The 18,975-nt window shown below is 41.5% G+C and overlaps 1 protein-coding gene across 7 annotated transcripts in view; it reads right to left on the reverse strand.

The window, feature by feature from the left end:
• Positions 1 to 10,099: 10,099 nt before the first annotated feature.
• PTPRT (protein tyrosine phosphatase receptor type T) overlaps positions 10,100 to 18,975 on the reverse strand; it is a 472,716-nt gene continuing 463,840 nt past the window's right edge. For all 7 annotated transcript variants that reach the window (XM_087749578.1, XM_087749577.1, XM_087749574.1 and 4 more), the window contains 2 exons: positions 18,713 to 18,848; positions 10,100 to 17,983 (listed from right to left, as the gene is read on the reverse strand). In XM_087749578.1, the coding sequence (XP_087605704.1) occupies positions 17,930 to 17,983; positions 18,713 to 18,848 (190 nt within the window). In that variant the 3' untranslated portion in view covers positions 10,100 to 17,929. The remainder of the gene's footprint in view (positions 17,984 to 18,712; positions 18,849 to 18,975) is intronic.

Genomic DNA, 18,975 nt, shown 5'->3' on the forward strand with positions numbered 1-18,975 from the left:
AGAACTACAAGTAAACGTGCATTCATTTGCACAGCGTCATTTTTCAGCTTGGCCGGGCTAATAATAGAACTCCGGCTAACTTTCCAAGTTTGATCGTTTTTCAGTTTAAACCAGACTCCAGTATGTCTCTGTGGATAAAGACGACAGCCTGTTCTCTGCCCCGTCTTTTCAGGTTTATGCCATGATACAGCACCCTGCAAGTGGTCCAGCAGCATGTGCTGCTCCTTAGAAGATTGCACAAAGGAATTTGGGTTAAAGAAAAAATAGCAAAAAACTCCACAGATAAAGAAAGAAAGAAAGAAACCTCCTTTCAGTGATGGCAGAGAATGGCACAGGGCCACCTGCACACAGAGACGAGATCCAGGTTTGCTACTCACCATCTGGGATTTTTCATCCCTGCGAGCAGCTGACTGATGGAGGCCGTGCCACATGGCAGGACAGCTCATCACCTCCCCACTGCAGCCCTGTGCCAAACGCTTCATAGCTCGGCTGGTCAGGTGGGTTTTTGTTTTTTTTTCTCTGAAGCTTTTGCTCAAAAGCTGAAGAAGGGGCAGCAGGCTCTGAAACATGACTAAGCACTGCCCAGGGAGACCTCGCTGCTTGGACCATGGAGCATTTTAGAATATATTTGGGATTGCTCTTCAGTTCCAATAAATTTAAGATTGGAGGAAATCCAAATGAAGAGTCTACGGTTGTCTTCCTAGCTCTTTCCTTGTGAAAGCAATTTCCTTTATTGGCATCTTCAAAGCAAAAGTAATCTTTCTGAGGGAGGTTTGGCAAAAACATGGAAGGATTTTATAGCGACAGGGCCAAAGGTTTGTAAAAACCCATTGAAGCCATTGCAGTCCAAGGTAATAGGTAGCTGTAGACTTACAGGAGAATTAATAGAAGGGTTTTCAGCCTGGGTTTTCAGCAAAGGGAAAGGCAGAAACCTTTGTTTGATTTTTACCGGTACCTTTCCTTTCCAATGCACACACATCAACACCACCAAACACCAATATTTTAAAGGGGAGACATGATTTTAGAAACAGGCATTTCAGAATATTTGCAATACTTTAAAGCAATGAATTATACTGAAAAGTCATTCTTACTTGCCCACCGATCCCATATAATGCTACAGTTCCCATCATTATCCTCTGGATATACTGTTCAGCATGACAGCCCAATGGGATGTTCTTCCCAGGAGCCCTTTTGTATTTAGGATGGAGTGAGAGCAATGGGGGACAAAATAAAAACAAGTTTGTGCAGAGTCTAACAGTTCTAACCAGGCCAAGTAAATTAGTATCAGCACAAAATGAAAGACAGTCCTACACAAGGCTCAGCAGAGTCCTTCACATGTGGATGTGGGACCCCATATTCTCTGGAAGAACCAGTCCTTCCCTTGTTCTTCCATGCTGGAAGTCAGGCTGAGCTGTCATCCAGCAAGTTTCAAAGCCAACAAATGTTCCCATCTCCAATTGTTTTTCATGCCTGCAATTGCAAGTGCATGCAGAAAAGAACACAGACAGACAATAGCAGGATTATATTTCTTAGGCATATGTGCTGTGGGGATCACGAAGCTGGGACAGGAGCTGAACACCTTTTGGCAACTGCATCTCATGGAGGAAGCCAAAATACTCATACCTTCTGGACAAAGGGAAACTACTGCATTAATAAAATGCTGTTATTTATGTTCTTTAAAAATAAAACTATAACATTTTCTGCTTTGGTCATAGTTTAATTGGTATATTGAGCTGAAAGAGAGGAATACTGAAGCTGGCAAAACTTTTCTTGGAGGCAGCAGTTTTGTTGTTGTTAACAACACTCATTAATTCATTTTTAACATCTCTCTCTGCTGATGTCTGAGTCATGTGACAAAAGCAGCCATTAGCATCTTCTCTCCTTTACTTAATTCAAGGATTTCCCCCGAGTTCAAGACCAGAGGTAGGAAGTTCACCACTACAAACAGCAGTCGCTTGACACTAATGGGCTGGATAACACCCACAGCGCGATCAGTCATAATGGCACTGGTAGCACCAAGCATGCACGCAGGGTGGACTGAGAGACTCTGGCACTCCAGAGTAGTCTCCGCTTGCCTCCTGTCTAATTAGACATTGCATATTTGTGCTTTAAAGTATCCATAGATTAATAAATATGCATGCTCCTATTTGGTGTCTCTCTCAAATGGCTACCTGAGGGAATGCTCTACCTCTGCAGCGTCGTTAGCTCTCACACACAGAACTATTTGTGAGGAGAGCCCAGTGGTCCTCACTTGGTCCTTTCCCCATGGGCTGCAGCCATTTTATAAAGCAGCAGGTAGTACTGGAACAGCTTTGCTTGCCATCGGCAGCAAATCTCAACCCAACAGCTGGCTGGATCACAAAGGCGGGTATCAAAGGATCCAGATTTTTGTCTGCTCAGTGTGCCCTAGGGTAAGGAGGTCTTCTATAAAGTCTGGCTGCTACTATACTTGTGGACCATAGTTTTTGAAGAAATTGCTCTGAGTTCCTTCACTCTTTTCCTCCAATTCCCTCTGTTTTATAGGATTTCCAGGTCCTGCACTGCTCTCTCCACCGTCTGGGAACATCCTAGGACTTTGTTTTGAGAATACAGCCACAGAGCAATGCACTTCACCTTATAGACCGTCTTTTCCTTTACCATTTCAAGTGTTTTTTTTCTATAGAACAGAATCATGCAGTTGGAAGGGACCTACAATGATCATCTAGTCCATTGCAACAGAAAATTCTGACTCATAAATTTCTTAAGATGCATGGCTATACCTGAGTTTCAGGTTAATGTAGTACTTTTGCAATCAGAAAATACATTAATACTTTTTTTTTCCTGCAGCATTACTATAACCAGGGCTAGACCATAGCACTGAGATTTTAAAGGCAGCACTTTAAACACGACTCAGCTTTGCAATTAGCCTGTCTCAGAGCGGGCAGGGAAGAGGGAAATGAGAAAGACAGAGAGCAAGTTTGCTAGGAGGTGTTCTGCTGAGTGACACACAGCACATACTTACGGGATGTGGTAATGTTTGCTTTCTGTATGTTTGCAGAATGTTTGAGACCTGAAGTAGTCACAATTTTAAAATAGGCTCATGTTCTCCTTTGGGTAGAATTCGGGGTCTCCAAAGTCTTTAAGTCTGTTAGATTCCTACTTGGCTGTGGAGCCAAAGGAAACAAACCCTTTACACCAAAGGGTGCCAGGGTTTGGCTGAACCCCAGGCTGCCTGCTGGTACCTGTTCATACTAATCCAAACAAGTCTCTAAGCAGAAAAACAAATCCACTTGCTTCCAGCTCATTGTACATTTTTATCACCCAGATAAAGGTAAAAGTCAGCTTAGGCACAGATTTTAGGTTAACACTTCCCTGAAGGAAGGACTGCATCAGGGAAGAGGGTTTTTTTGCTCATTTAAAGGACACTAAAATCTGTGATATCCTGAGACCAAAAGGTAATTGAGGTAAAATAGTGATGACATTTGAGGTAACCAGATTGATTAGATCAGACTGTTCGTGTTTGCTCAGATTCCTCACCTTCTTTCCAGCCCCTCTTGATTTTTTCTTTTTGTAGCAGAAAACACACAACACAAATCATCCGTTAAAACTTGCTCCTAAGTTGATTAAAAAAAAGAAAAAAGGTGCTTTACAATTCTAATGCTGTAACTGCTGCACATATGCCAGAAGTTTGTTCCTACTGTATCAGCTCATACAACAGCTTGGCCTTATCTACACAGCACAGAGATTTGAACAGGTTTAAGAGAGCTTTCAGAAATTTAAATTCTCTGTTTACCACCTAGTAGCCTCCCCTGCTTCTCAGCACACTGTTCCTCCCATGCTGATGAACAGCCACAGCCCCCTCCTAGCACACAAACATTCCTCCAAAAGGAGTGATATAAATTAAGGTAAAGTCCTAACTCAATTCAGCTTGAGGGAAATGCTTGGGCACTGGGTATAGCAGAAACAGGAAAGGATTTTAGGCCTCTATAATTTCCCACACTGAACTGAGATGTGAGATTGTAAGAAAAACCAAATCATTGTCATCATTAGCCATGTCCTCACAGCGCCTGCTAAGGGAAACAGCAGTCACATTCAAAATAAACAAGAAAATTTAGAATGGTTTGGGAGAAAATTCCCAAGACATCAAAATGTGGCCTTGGTGATGATGGAAGAACCCCCCGCCACATCTCTGCCACCAGGCATCACTCCAGTGCACATCCTCCCCAGCTAACACCTTCCCAAGATAACATATACAGCCTCAAGCTTGCAAGATAACGCCACATGAAGTGGCATAAAAGCTGTGAGCATAAAGCATAAAAGCATTACGTGTTGTGTATATATATGTTTTACATACATTTATAGGACATACAGATATATATAGGACATAAGGAGATATATGTATGTCCTAATAAAAGACAGAGTAGTCACAGAAGTTCAACTTGCAGGAAAAAATAAGCCTGGATTGCCCAAAAGTGAAGGTGCAAAATGCCAGTGAGACCAAAATGATATTTAATCCAAATGACTGTGAGTCTCCCTTTCCAGAGGCCCAGGCTGTTGGAGCATCCTGTGCTGTGCTATCCCCTTACCCATTAGGCAGGCAGGTGGGCAGCTTCACACAAGGAAGTGATGACCAAAGAAAAAGCAACAGAAAGTGATTTTAGTGCTAAGGTCATTTCAAATTGGATGGAACATGTTAGGAAAACATTTCATTTTTATCTTTCCACTCCATGCAGCTGCATTTGCCAAAAAGGTTAAATCTATCTGCAATACTTTTTGTAAGGTTGCCCCTCAGGTTCAAAGGGTGCAGCATGTTCTTATCAATCCCTCAGAGCTTGCTTTGGGACTGATAACTTCTAAGCCTCCCCTTTTTTTCAGAAGTCTGTGAGAGAGCGAGAAAATTGCAAATAATTGCATCCTGAAGTGATGGAGTTATCTCCCTAGAAATCCAGTATGATTCCCAGGAATAAACGTTCCTCTCTGATCTCCTCATGGCCCCTGCTTGCAAAGACTTGCCACTGCTCGAGCAGTTTCATGCAGGGTCCACAGTGGGAAAATTACTTTAAAAGCAGCAGATAAAAAAGAAAAAGAAGTAGCATTGAAGAAAGGGCAGTGTTTTCCACAGACCAATGCATATAAAATTCTGACATTATTCAACATGCTTTCAGACCAAAAACTGTTACGTCTGGTAGTCACAGAGATCCGTTCTCTTTCAGCAAGCTACTATCTGCTTTATATTTCCACAGCGTTACCGTGTCTTTTTAGCCTGATCCTATCATTTCCAAGCTGCAATTTGCAAAAATTAGCCTCCAAATTTGCAAAGCTGATTCACATAACAGCAGCAGCAGGAGTTTGTCAAAGAGAATTATTTGCATGTTTACAGCCCAAACTGAGTTCTGACTTAATACTTGTTCATGGCATGATGAATTTTTTTGCAGCTATTCTGTTTAAAAAGGGATGTGAGGCTGGAGGAAGGGCACTATTTGCCTTGGAACCTGAACAGTAGTTGAGGGTGGGAGGACGGCAAGAGGCTGCAACTTGTCTGAGAGGTGCGGAGGGAGCTGGAGCAGGGGCAATGCCCTCCTCCCCAGGCACACTTGCTTCTCATTTTCCAAACCTGAGCTTGGGCCAAGCCACAGATTCACATTTCAGTCCTGACCCAACTATAGGGTGAGCACGTCTGCACTAAGAGGAACTTGAATTTCTAGAGGTAGGGGATTTTATTTCAACAACTGCTCAAACAAGGACCTTCTTAGATGGTGAAACTTGGAGTGAGCCAGATTAAAATAAAAGGGTCATATACCAGTAACAGAGCAAGTAGTGAACATATATTACAGATACCATTCATTATAAAATGCTTGCAGGCTCTAGACTTTAGTGTAAAAACATTACTAAAAAAGAACAGCGGCACTTAGTTCTTTCTTCACCTGGATACAAAACAGCTCTGAGCAACAGAAGACTGAGCAACAGATCTGAGTTTTGTGCAAAAGACGGGTGAAGGGATGTGTGGAGGATCTCCATGACTCGAAGCAATAAACCCCTCCCGAAATTTCAAAACTGTTTTCCTATACCATGCATGTTTCTTAAGCAAAGCTTCTGTCTGCAGCGACGGAGAGGGTGTTACCATTGGTGTGGAGTAAGCAAAAAACCAGATCCATGAAGACTAACGTAATTTCTACATACAACATCTGAAAAACAAGCAATTTCATTAAGATCCAGAGTAGAAACAAAACAAACCAAGTGCTTGTTTTGGATTTTGGTATTAATTTTGACTCAGGCCACAGCTAATCCTTCATACCCCAACCAATGCAGGAGCCAGTATCACATGTTGTGATGCCTCTTGTTATACAAATGAGCTGGAAACTGGCTGCTTACAAGTGGTGTATTCGCACATTCAGCCACGTGGTGTAATTATAACTCAACTGCGTGTACACACAAGCACAGAGAACTGGGGTTGCTCATTACCTCCTTTGTCAAAGCCTATTTTTCATTGCAAAATTCCTAAGGCACCAGAATAAACAATAATTTTGGTTCTTTGCACATCACCAGCATTTTCTTAGACAACCCATTCTTTCGTTGTCAACATTCCAGATTGTATAAACACCACCAATAAAGCCTTCCAGTTTTAGAGGTATATTTGTGCTCAGCTTTTAGGCAGAGGAGGAGGAGACAGCAGACATATGCAAGTGCACACACACACACTTGCACACAGAATTGCACGCACAATCACTTCCCTACTTTGCTGATGGAACGGGTTCATTTGCAAGAGGGATGCGCAAACCTGCACTGTCTCAATCCTGAATGGAGGTTCTTGCTGCACGTGCTCTTGGCATGCTCCGCTGTTGGGTTAGAAGCCCTACCCGGATCCTATGGATGGAAAAAGTCTGCATCAGTTGAAGCACAATTCAGCACATTACTTGGAAGAAAGATCCATCTAGGTATCACCTTGCATTTGTGATATCCCACAACCAGGCACTGTACCAGAGAAAGCCATTACAAACTCATCATTGTACGTACCAACAAAATAAATCTCCTAATAACAGATGGCAAGTCCATGGTGGAGCTGAGAGCTAAGCTAAGTGTTTCCTACATAATAGGCTCAGGCAATAACTGGTGGCCTCTCCGTCCTTCTCAGCATACTCACCCATGGACCTAAGTGAAAGGAACCATAACCATGAACCATAACTCTCAGGAACACCTCTGGAAATTTCAAATAAAAGGATATTCACTACAAGCCCTTTAGCCTCTTGATTCTACATGGACCAAGGCTCACATTCATCCTATATGTGAGCCTACTGAGGGATTATTGCTAGAAACTTCTGGCTTTATCCTTCTCCAGAATAAGGTTCTGCATATTTCACTGATTTTTCTATGCAAGCCAGGCTTTCTCTCACAGTTGTTTTAGAGGGAACCATTTATACATGCAATAAAAAAGCTATTTCACCACATTGCTGAAAATGCCACCAGGTTACAGTTTATCTTAACAGTACATCATTTACAATGTATTAATAAAGGAGTACTAAATATTATATTGCTTTGGGCATAAGGAGTACATTATAGGTGTTTATAAACACATCAGTAAATGTTACAGACTTTTAAGTAACCCTATTGACCTGTAGCATAAATGCTCTGTAGCTACCGATTCATGATATATAAACACTTTATGGATAAACTTTTACAAGCCATTTATAAATACGCTCTTAGTAAGAAATATGACCTACTCCCAGACAGACACAGAAATAACTCACAAAAACCAAGATAATTTCAAGAAAGAGTACAAGTCTTTTTATTTGGTTTAGTTCCTCTAAATGAAAGTTATATCTCAGCAGACAAAAGTAAAATTAACACAGAACAGCATTTTTTTAAAATTATTTTTCATTGTTTTTCAAATGTGGAACTTGACAAAAGAAACAGAGGACCTGAAATGGCCAAGCTAGATGGCTCAGAAGAATAATTTCCAAGCATAAGCAAGAAGCATTAAATCTGTTCCTTTTCTCTTTATGCCATTTTATTTATGACACAGGTCATTTGCTTGCAGATTATCTACTAACAGGGGGAACACACCTCATCTAACTGTAGAGATCTCAAAATTAGTTGCCCAAGTCAGTATTGGTCACCTAGCTAACTCGATCAGTGGAACAAAATGGGCACATCCAGAGGACAATCCAACCCATCCGCCTTAAACTGCCTTATCCAAGACAGATTCACCCTCTGGAGAGGCCTTTTTCTCACCAGGAAGGTAGTCATCCATGTTCCCTTGCTAGAGTTGGACAACTATCATGTAGGCAGCCATGCCTGAATACGTCGCAGTTCTGAAGTCTGGTGTTGAACAACAGCTGCATAGTCAGGTCAGCGTGAGATATGGCATTTAAAGGTTTAACTTGTGAAACTGAGAGCTTCAGCTCAGGCAGAGTGTGTCTGTCAAACTTGAGAGACCTTGCAGTAGTATCAGTATGATGATACTGGGATGGATGGAAAAGTAGCAGCTGATACTTGAAGGCAATGACTGACCTGGATAAAACGTCTGCTGGATTCACACTTTGGCACGTGCCAGTCACGGCAACAGGAACAGGGTGTGAAGCACTTTGAATCCCAGCGGGTTTCAGACTTCTGCATCTGTCTTCCCCCGGCACCTTTAACCCAATGCTATCCTTGTACTGGGCAGACAAGAGGACAGAAAGGTGAATTTTTGTGCCTGTTTCTCAATGCTGGCACTTCAAGTGGGTATCTTTATAAGACCACCTGGAATATGGCAGAGCTGTCTCTGCTGTTTGCCTTCCGTAAGTGCAACCTGTTGTTAATATCAAGTGTCAGTAAAATATTTTGGATAAATCTGGATAAAGTACCAAAATTAACTGTAATTAATCACTATGAATATACAACTGTCTGTATTAAACAGTTAGGACTGTACGGGTAAAATTTCCTCTCAATCTAACACTGTGGTGAGGAGCTTTCCTTGGTATCAACTTCTTCTAACTGGCATAACGTAATTCTGTGTAATGTATACAGTCTTTTTATATAGTCTAACCTCATTATAATGAACCCATTGAATAAACAGTTGTTATATCTGAATGTTCACCAGGATTAAGATGGGGAATTTGCTTCATCAGGCCAGTGAAAAACCACCCATATTTGAGCCAAACACCAATACCTAGTGCAATAACAGAGTTTAGTTCATGGCAATGAAGAATTAAAACAAAGTATTTTCAAAAGAAAATAGTGAATATGTACAGAAAGGAATAGTAATGTATGCTTCCAAGGTAGAATTACCATGCTTTGAGAAAAACAGGAGCTACATCATCCTCGTTAAGATACATTATTTTTAATTTTTTTTTTAGTAAGGCTAATTAAAAATGCCAAAAAGAGTTCTTACCCGTTGGGTTGTACGAGCGTAGCACGGTGGGACTCTCCTGTTCTGACACTCTAAGCTGTGAATCTTGATGCAATCCTGCTTGTATTCTGGGAATAAAGCGGTCTTCAGAGCACAGCAGCCTTGTCTACTTTCTTGCCTGTAGTCTACTACTTTGCACTGACTGAATCGGATGGCAAGCACTGCCACGTGTGTCTGTTAATAAACAAGGGTAGAAGACCAGAATGTGGCAGCCTGCTGGTAAGGGTGTGAAAATATTCACTACTGACACCCATATCCTATGGTTGGGTTTGGCACGCAACATCTGCACAGAACAACCCTTCTGTGTCTGTCTATAGAAAACACCAGAAAAATCTCTGTACTATTAGCAATCGCTATTCAGCACTGAATACCAAGGAAACAATATAGTAATACCCGTCAGAAAGAAAACATTGCAAAAACATGCTTTGCTCTAACCCATGCTGCTAAGACTATAATTTTCAAAACCACTTAGCTCATGTACACAGGCTTTCTGAGAGGACTGACTCAGAATCTGTGGCTAGGCTGAAGTGCTCAGTGAATTTGCTTTGCTGCCGTTGAGCTACTCCGGAATGAGAACTGTGATGTGAAGCCAGCTGCCCATCACTGTGACAAGAAGCTGGTCTTGCTTTTTTCCATGCAACCAGCCCACCATTTCTAACAGTAGTATTTGCAATGCATTGTCCCCTCTAAGTGCAAAGAAAAGGCACAAGTACAAGAGTCTCTTAGTAAAACATTAATCTCAGATCACAGATTTATTTTATGGATTTGCAACACAGCCCATATTACAAACATTGTCTGGGAACATTTACAAGAATAAATAAGATGGACTCGCAGTTGTAAAAAAAAGATTACACTTCACTGTAATGTACAGTCAAAAAATATATCTGATATTCATTGACTTGACATTATTTACCTTCCTTCTGTTAAGCTAGAAAGAAAAGACACTGAATGCACAGTGTTGAGATTTTTGTATTTATATTTTTTTCCTTTTTTTTTTCATACGTGCTTTATCTATCAAACATCCAAACTGTACAAGTGAGTTTCACCAGTAATCCATAAAGGCCAAAGTGGGGGAAGATGGGGTGGCATCACAACAGCAGAGACTAGCTCTCATGCAGCACTCCTCCCTGCTGCCAGATGCATCCAAGGAGCTGGAATAGGATACTGCTGATCCAGATGCAGCCACAGCATTGCTGTGTGAAGTCATGACAAGTCTGGCAACAAGTGATGCTAGTACATTTTAATTTCAACAGGATTGGCGTGGGGCAGGGGGCTGAGGAGGTGAAGGAGATTAAATCAATATGGGAGTGAATTTTGTCAATGTGGATAGTCAGGATGGGTTAAAGGATGTGTTAAGGATACAGCTCAAATTTTTGGCATAGAAGTACAGTGTTTAAGTGCTGGAGATGTAAGAAAGGGCTACAGGGGAGATGAGGAGGTAATGCCAGTTCTGTTCCAGGTACATGAAAGTCCAGCACATAAAGCCTGATTAGACTTTCAGCAATGCAAATGACTGACCATCATTTGTCCTGGGGGATCTATTTCCAGAGTATCTAAATTCATGGAAGCTTGTAAAGTGCTGGCCACACTCCCACTTCCATCCCTGCAAATGCACTCATTTCCGTAATTTCACACAACTAAGATTTCCTGGAGGTCCTCATTGAAAGATGATGTACTCACACAAGGAAATAAATCTCCGTACTGCCACACATTTGAGGTATCCCACAAAGTCCCCCAAATAGTAGCGTTTCAGGGTATCAGATCTCCCAGTGAAAAATATCTCCACTGAAACACTCATTCTGCGACAAGCACCTCCAATAAAGGAATCACTATGCTGTGGGAAACCTATACACAGAAGATCAGGACTGGTCCCAAAGGATACATCTAGCATATACCTTCACCTTGCAACAAGCAAATCCTTGCTCCAGACAAATTGGTGTGGACTGACTCATGTTTATACTTCTTAGAAACAGCTCAGGCAGAACTGAGTTGCAAGAAAAACATTTTAGCTTGTTCTTTTCTTGTTTCATTCTTTTTTATTTTTTTTTCCACCAGGAAACACTATGGGAACACCAGCATCTGTCATTCAGTCTGCTGCATTATTTTGTTTTTTAAGGCTCAGGTTGAAAACAATAGTGGTGAAAAATCTGCTAGATGCACTGGGACAAGGATAGAAAAGCTAATTTAGATCTCTCATGTTTTTACAAACTGAAAAAACTGCCAGGTTTTTACAATTATGCTAATCTAACATGAAACTGTAGGATATTCTGAGTATAGTTTATTTTTTACAAGGGAGACTTTTAAAATATTTTAACACAGCAAATAAAGATATAGACTAGAGGTCACTGGAAGTCAGCAAGTTTTTTGTTGTGTGGTTTTTTTTTTCTTTTTTCTTTCCATCACACTCAGTACCACCAGGATTTAGTCTTGATGTATGAAAATGTATGATTTTGCTTGACTGTTACACAAATTGTACATTCTTCAAGTATGTATATGAGGAAGATGACTGATACCTTTTCCAAGTCAATGAACAGATAATACATGACAAATTTTCCTAGCGGTCATTGCCAAAACTGCAGAAAGTGGGCTTTGCTTGCTATGCTGTTGGCTCGCCCTCGATGAAAGAAGAGTTGTAGGTATTTTTGGGAACAGGGAAAGGAAGAGCACTTGCATTTAAATCGTGTATTATGGATGTATGGCTATAGAAGACTACAATCTAAAACAGGAACGCGGGAAGGTTAAAAGAATCCTTATTACTCACTTCTGTCTCCCTGACTTTAATTAGCTGGCTCCCCTGTTTCTACTCCTGAAAAGGTTTGTGCAGGGAAGATGCAGTAGTTTGTTGTACTGTTTCACAGTCTCCTAGGAGGTAAACTGGATTTTTGACCCAAAGGCAATGGTTATGCTGAATAACTTTTGCCACATGCCCCCCTTTATTTTTCTAACAAACTGGGGTTGACTGAAGTTTGTACACTTAAGACAAATGAAAGAATCTCTTAACGAAAATACAGCAGGCTCACACCAAGTTCTTGAGATGCCCCTTGCACTGGCTGGAGATGTAAAAGTTAACTATGCTACCGATGTCACGGAGTTGATTGTTTAAATTTATTACAGGACAATGAGGTTTTCCAAGTGGAACATTTCCACTGCATTGCACGTCCAGGAGCATGACAGGACTCTGCGCTGCTCTGTGATGACTTGTTAAGAATTCTGCAAGTGTGACAGATAGAGGCACCTCGTATTTGAAGATTCCTCTCTCAAGCAAACCTCCTTTTATCTTTGTCCCTCAGGATTTATTCCCTCTGTTACACTCTGACTGCTCCATCTCCACAGAGCTCCCCAGCGTGGAATGTGGCGTTACCTGTTTTTTATGATCTTGGCATGAACTCAGAAGAGTAAGAAAGCTATAAGAGCAGCCATGCAAGAATGAGAGACAGAACAAGGTGCAAGTTTCCTACCTGTTTCAGGACTCCATTTAATCTGCCTTCTCTTCCAATGTTTGGTTTCTCCCAAAAGAGATTTCTTCTCCTTTCCTTCTCTTCCAGATAGCAATTGGTTTAACTTCCTTCTAAATCACCTGCTCTCTCCTTTCTCTGACTCTACAGGACATCAAGAGCAGTTACCAGCAATCCCTGGCTTGAGATTCCCAAGGGAAATCTCACAAACTACTTCCAAAGGGCCTGTGAAAAGTAAATGGAAATACAAGTCTACCATCTGCAGGCTTAAATCTACTACTGTGGGGTCCACATTGCCACCAGACATTTTTTTGCAGGGAATTTACAGATCCAGAACAAAAATTTGGAAACTACTGACACACAAATACGTGCTTCTCTAGGCAAAAGCTTTGGCGTTACCTCCTCTGCCCTACAGAGTTACAGGGACCAGACTGATTAGGGGTCACAGGCATTTCCCAAAATCGCTCTTTGGCTTTTGGGAGTTACCTGGACACGTGTGTGCACATAGGCAGGGGCTGAGCAGGAGAGACAGAAACTGCAGTTTGCTTTGGGGGTAAAGGCCACGAAAGTTACAGCTTTTCAATGGATGTAAAAATCTTTCATTGCTAACTGCCCGTTTCCTGTGGACCAAAATACTCGCACAAATAGCTAAAGTGTTAATAAATTAAGAGGGACCCACCAGTGCATTCATAAAACTGGCTGGAGCTGAGCATGGCAAAGACAGACATACTTCTGTGCAAACTTGCTGAAGAATTTCTATCACAAATTGAAAGGCCTCCTACTAACCATAGTCCGGAGACGTTCCTGATCAGAGAATACCAATTATTTCAATCGGCAGACATAAATAAACCCACCAAACTCCCACTTGCTTGCTTGCCACCAGAGGTCCTGATCCAGGTATCTTCACATGTACATTGTACTCACTTGAACAGTCTCATTTCTTTACATTAATAAACAAATACCTCAAGTCTATTTGCAGGAGGTCAAGTGCCATTTTCCTTACAGATAATTTGCACAAGGGAAAAATAAAAGTGCCAGCATAGGACATAGCTCCTACGGAGATCTTAATTAAAAAAAAACCCACAAACCAAACCCAAACCCCAAACAACAACCACAAACCTAAAAATTAAAAAAGAAAAGATTGTTAAGACCTACTGTACCTTTTAGGGGTTTTGGCCTATCTCTTTCCTGCAGACAACTCAGGATTTTCCTTCTCCAGAGCCAGCCTAGACAGCTCTGGAATTCTTTGCTTCGGTTACATCCCGTAATAATTTAAGATGTTAGTTACCCCACGTATGAGATAGTCACCCCTGCTCCACCCTTCTTTACCTGTTTCTAGTTCCCTGTATTTCAGGTTACACTTTAGACCAATACTATGCTATTAATAAACAGTGTTCCCTCGCCCCTGAAGGATGTCTGAATGGGAATAAGTTTATCTTCATTATGACCATTCAAATATTGCCAATATCATATTTTTCCAGCCTAAAATTCAGTCATTGAGGAATTCACATTTTCTACTGTACGTCATTGCTTTCTATCCACAGCAAGGGATGCCTAGGTTGGAAAGCTCACCTTTCAGGAGTGAGAAAGCCTCCTTTATCTCATCTCATCTCATTTCATAATTTCTCTCTTTCCCAGCAAAACCAAACCCATCACCCATAATCTTGCTTCAAACACATTACCTATTTTGCTATAGGCTGTTCTCCATGATTTAAACAACCTCAAGGTAATAAAGTTATTTAAAGCAAGCTTCTTCTTCTCTTTCCACACAATTCCCTTCATCGTTAATTCACATTCAGCATATATGCATTGTGCAGCGAGGAACAGCACAAAGATCCCTAAGCCAACACAGACTGGAGCTGGGTCAGTCCCCCAAAAGCAATGTAACTGCATGACAAGCTAACAGTTTGGCAACATGATCTGTAGTCTTTGCTGAGCATCCTTCCACATGGACTGTAGGCTGGACATTAGAAGAAGGTTGAGACACACAGCTGAGTTACCACATTATAAGCTGTGACTAACAGTTGGGCTGTGGTGACCAACATTTGCACTAAACTTGTTCCTTGCAAATACAAGGTAAAATCTAGCTTAAATATCTTTCTCTGCAGTTTACGCTAACATCACTTTGCATTTGCAGAGGGCTAAAAGCACATGGCGAGTTGCTGTGGGTATGCTGATACACGCACCTGACCCTTTAGTAGCATTTTTCATATTATGAAAATACATTTAAACCTACCTCAAGACCTTAAACAACTTCACACGTGCTTTTCTCCATGCACACATCCCTCCTATGGGCTTATTTCTGGCTTTTTAATCCACCTGGCTTCATGCTACTGTTAAGCCTTGAACTACCTCCTACACTTCACATCTCACTCATATTGCCTTTTCTTCTGCCTCTCTATTCCTTTTATCCTGGCTGTCACCCTCAGTGCTTGCACTAGTCCTTCAGTAACTCATGGTGGGTACCTGTCGGTATGCTAATTTCCATGTAACATTAAGAGAATGCTAAATACTAATTAATATTTCCATAATATCCACAGGGAGTGACTCCCTCTCGCCTTCTGCTCTTAGCAAAGACACAAACCCTTTGCTGACTTGTAGTTTCTTCCTATCTGGGCAGTTGTTGAAAAATCCCATCCTGGGGCCAGAATTCCCTCTTCCTTCTTCTTTGCTAATGGCTCCAACTCCTGACCTACACTTTACAGCAAGCCACCTGTAATCAAACACTAATATTATGCCTTCCTTCTCCTTTTTATCCCATAGTTTTGCTTTGCCTTCTATTTTTTCTGCAGAATTGTTTGTATTGCTTAGTGACAAAGGGAAAAAAAATTAAAACCAGTAGTTCGTTTTCATGAGACGCCAGACATTCACCTACAGCCCCAATAGGAACTAAAGGCGATTCCGTGATTTCTTGCAGACAACAGAAAGGACCAACGAGAAACAGAGCAGAGGCCCCTGCTCAGGTTCTCACCAATACTTCATGGCACACTGGCTACATCAAGGACAACGTGGTTCAAGCTCATTTAAGACCTTCATGATATTCACTTGGAACAAGACAAGAATCCAAAGCCCCTTGGAAAGAATACGAGCTAGGCGGTTCAGCATCCTATGCAAGCCCCTCCTCTGCTTAGCAGGAAGAGGATTATTGCTGTTCCAAGCATCCTTCCTTAGACTGTTGCAGGTTCTGGTAAAGACGATAACTATTTGGTTAGATACCGGCATGTTTGAGTCAAGCGTTGCTTTTATCAGATTTCATTTTCATCCTTCATTGTCAAGGCAAAGGTATGACTACTGAAAAAAGAATGGCCATGAAGCAGAGGTGCCTTTTGAATTTACATACAGAATTAGCAAAATTTTTTGAACTTCTGGCATGCTCTATGCCAGGCATTGACATGACAGAGCTCCCAGCACAGTCTGCGTATTTACCTGAGGGTGGAAAACTACAGGGTGGGAAGAAAGTGGAGTTTCCTTAAACTCCTACCTTCAGTCTATCTTTTAGCAAGTTTGTATTTGAAGAAACCTGCATCTCCCAGAATCTAATTTACACACAGAGCAACCTCATATCCCCACACCCTCAAGATAACTAAACGGCTAAATTGAAATACTGAATACTATAAGGCCTTGTTCCTTCAATTATTTTTTCCTCCAAGATTACCCTCCAAAGCTTAATGATTAACTACTTAAACATACTCTTTCAGAAAAGCAATTTCTTAGCTGCTAAGAAGTCAGAGTGAGATCCAGAACCATGGCAAAACACATCTGGTGTTTGTTTCAAAGAAGGAGAGTTGCACAGGCATTTTTGCAGAACAAAACAAAAGCTGTTTTGCTGAAGAAGGAAAGTTGCTGTGCTGGTCTAACACTTTTCTTAACACATGTCAGAATAGGTTTCCGTGTATGTACATCACCTTTCCTACAGCTTGGATGGGTTACCATTTTGAAGCTTGTAGGGCCTGGAAATCTGAATAAATCACCCAAGTACATCTGACTGTACAACAGTTTGGAAATAGTGAGGAAATCTTGACCAAACCCAATTTTAAGATTACCTTCAGGTTTTAAGCTCTTGAGCAGGAACCTTCTTTGTTCTCTGTTTGCACAGTGCCTAGTTCAGCAGCGTCCTGTTGTGACTAGGGGTCCTAAGTTCTACAGCAATACAAATAATAAATAAAAAATAATAATACATATTATATGATCAATAATACCTACTTTATACCCTGTTTTTTCAAAGACACACTGCACCCCAGCAAATACTTGAAAAATATGGTAACAAAGTTACCAAAAGTTGCAAGACCAATGCAATTTGTTTGATGCCAATATCTAACCTTAAGGTTCAAGTGTCTGGGAAACTCATGAATGGTATTGTTTCACCAGCACTGAAAGGAACATGGACCAGAGACATGTAACCAGTTCATGCACAGTCTTGGGAATCCAGCAGAACCTGGGAGGAAACATTTGTGTAGAAGCCGAGGCAGTGAATCCATGAACAGCTTCTCATCTCCACCATCTATTTTCATGCTAAAAGGGACTACATATGGAAAGAGAATTCCAGTGGGGTTTTTTGTGTTGGCCTTTTCATTTGGAAAAACAAATAAAAGGAAACAGATAGGGTAGACAAACCGTAATGAAATATTTCATATATCCCCTATGGCTATCTCATTTTTCCCAAATGACTGCTGCATGAAATTCAGAAATTAAAGACTGGGATTTGAGAACAAAATTATAAATTAAAAAGAAGACATTTAAAAGAGAATTTTCTAAGCGTTTCATTCTTTCCCCACTCTGCAGCAAGGAGAGCAAAAATACAGTCCAAAAGAGGAGAGAAGAAGTCAGAGGGGATTAGAAAGTCCAGTCTTTCAGCCTGTTTCCCATTTTGCTAATTTTTACAGTAGGTTATTTAAGAAGCAGTAGATGTTCTGATAGAAAGCAGGCAGTAGCAAACACAGGCATCATCTGCTCCTTCCAGCGAGGTCTGTGCAATCTCAGTCTCTTGCTCCAGGAAGGAGAGGTTTTCCTTCCCACACTTGTTACTGCCTTCCAATGTGGGAGAGGGGAGAAGCAGCTGCCAGAGACTGGGGTCTGGCACTTCAGAGGCTCTCCTCCCTCCACTGGGCTAAAAGGAACTCAAGTATTCCAGTGCAACCTCGTATACAAATTTATACTGTTCCTGAAAGAGAGAACAGAAATTCATGCCATTAGGATACAGGTAAATTCTTCAGAGCCTCATTCTACAAGCTGCCAAAAATGCCTCCTCCCTCTTTCTTATACCCTTTGGCAGGACCAGGCAAACATTAATTGCATTTCTATGTGATCCTCAACAAGCATTACTGAGAGATGGTATCGTCAATGAAAGAGAAAAACACTCAAAGAGACAGCCACAGTATGGACTATTCATACTTTGCTTCATGCCCTCATTGTGTACATTGCTTTTCAGGAAAGAATTCAGTGCGATCGATTGAGAGGATTGAATTCAGGACAGGTTAATCTCTTTGGTTGCAGGGAGCAAGGCCTGGGGTTCGGACTGTTCTCCCTTCCTGGTTTCAAGGCATGTCACAGCATTACGCACCAGGCTGTACACATGCACAGGAGGACAAATCCCACTCCCTCCTGATGGCCATGGTGACAGCTACTTGGGGTTTAACCTCCTGAGGCAGCTAGGTGTGGGAGACACTGTTCATCATGCTACTGGGGCAGCTGCTCCCTGTTTGCTCAAGGAGAGAAGCAGTGGGACCAGAGGACTCAGTGCATGTGCTAAAATGGGACTGGTTTTAATTCTGATGGCTTTACAGTATGATTGCTTTTATTCATACTGAGCTAAGCCATGGAATTTTTCTACCCATCCTAAAATTCCCCCTGCATATGCCAGGTAGGGTAAGGAGCAGGAAAAAAAGCTTACCAGCGACTCCACCATGTTGGATTTGTTATTCCGTAACGTTTTCACTATGTGGAACACATCAATGATATTTTGCTGTTGAATCATTTCACACACGCTGCAGATGGCACAGAAGGTGCCGCTGCGTCCCCCACCATTCCTGGGCCCAGAAGAAAAGAGGCAACACGTGAAGCTAGGCAAGGCTGAGGGAACGGAGGAAAGCACTGCGTACACAACAGCTCACACGCCACATACAGAAAGGTCTGTCAAGTAAGGACTGATTAAGG

The sequence above is a fragment of the Nipponia nippon genome, unplaced genomic scaffold (genome assembly GCF_047370975.1).
Source record: "Nipponia nippon isolate SJK-2023a ecotype South Korea unplaced genomic scaffold, ASM4737097v1 scaffold_13, whole genome shotgun sequence".
NCBI lineage: Eukaryota > Metazoa > Chordata > Aves > Pelecaniformes > Threskiornithidae > Nipponia > Nipponia nippon.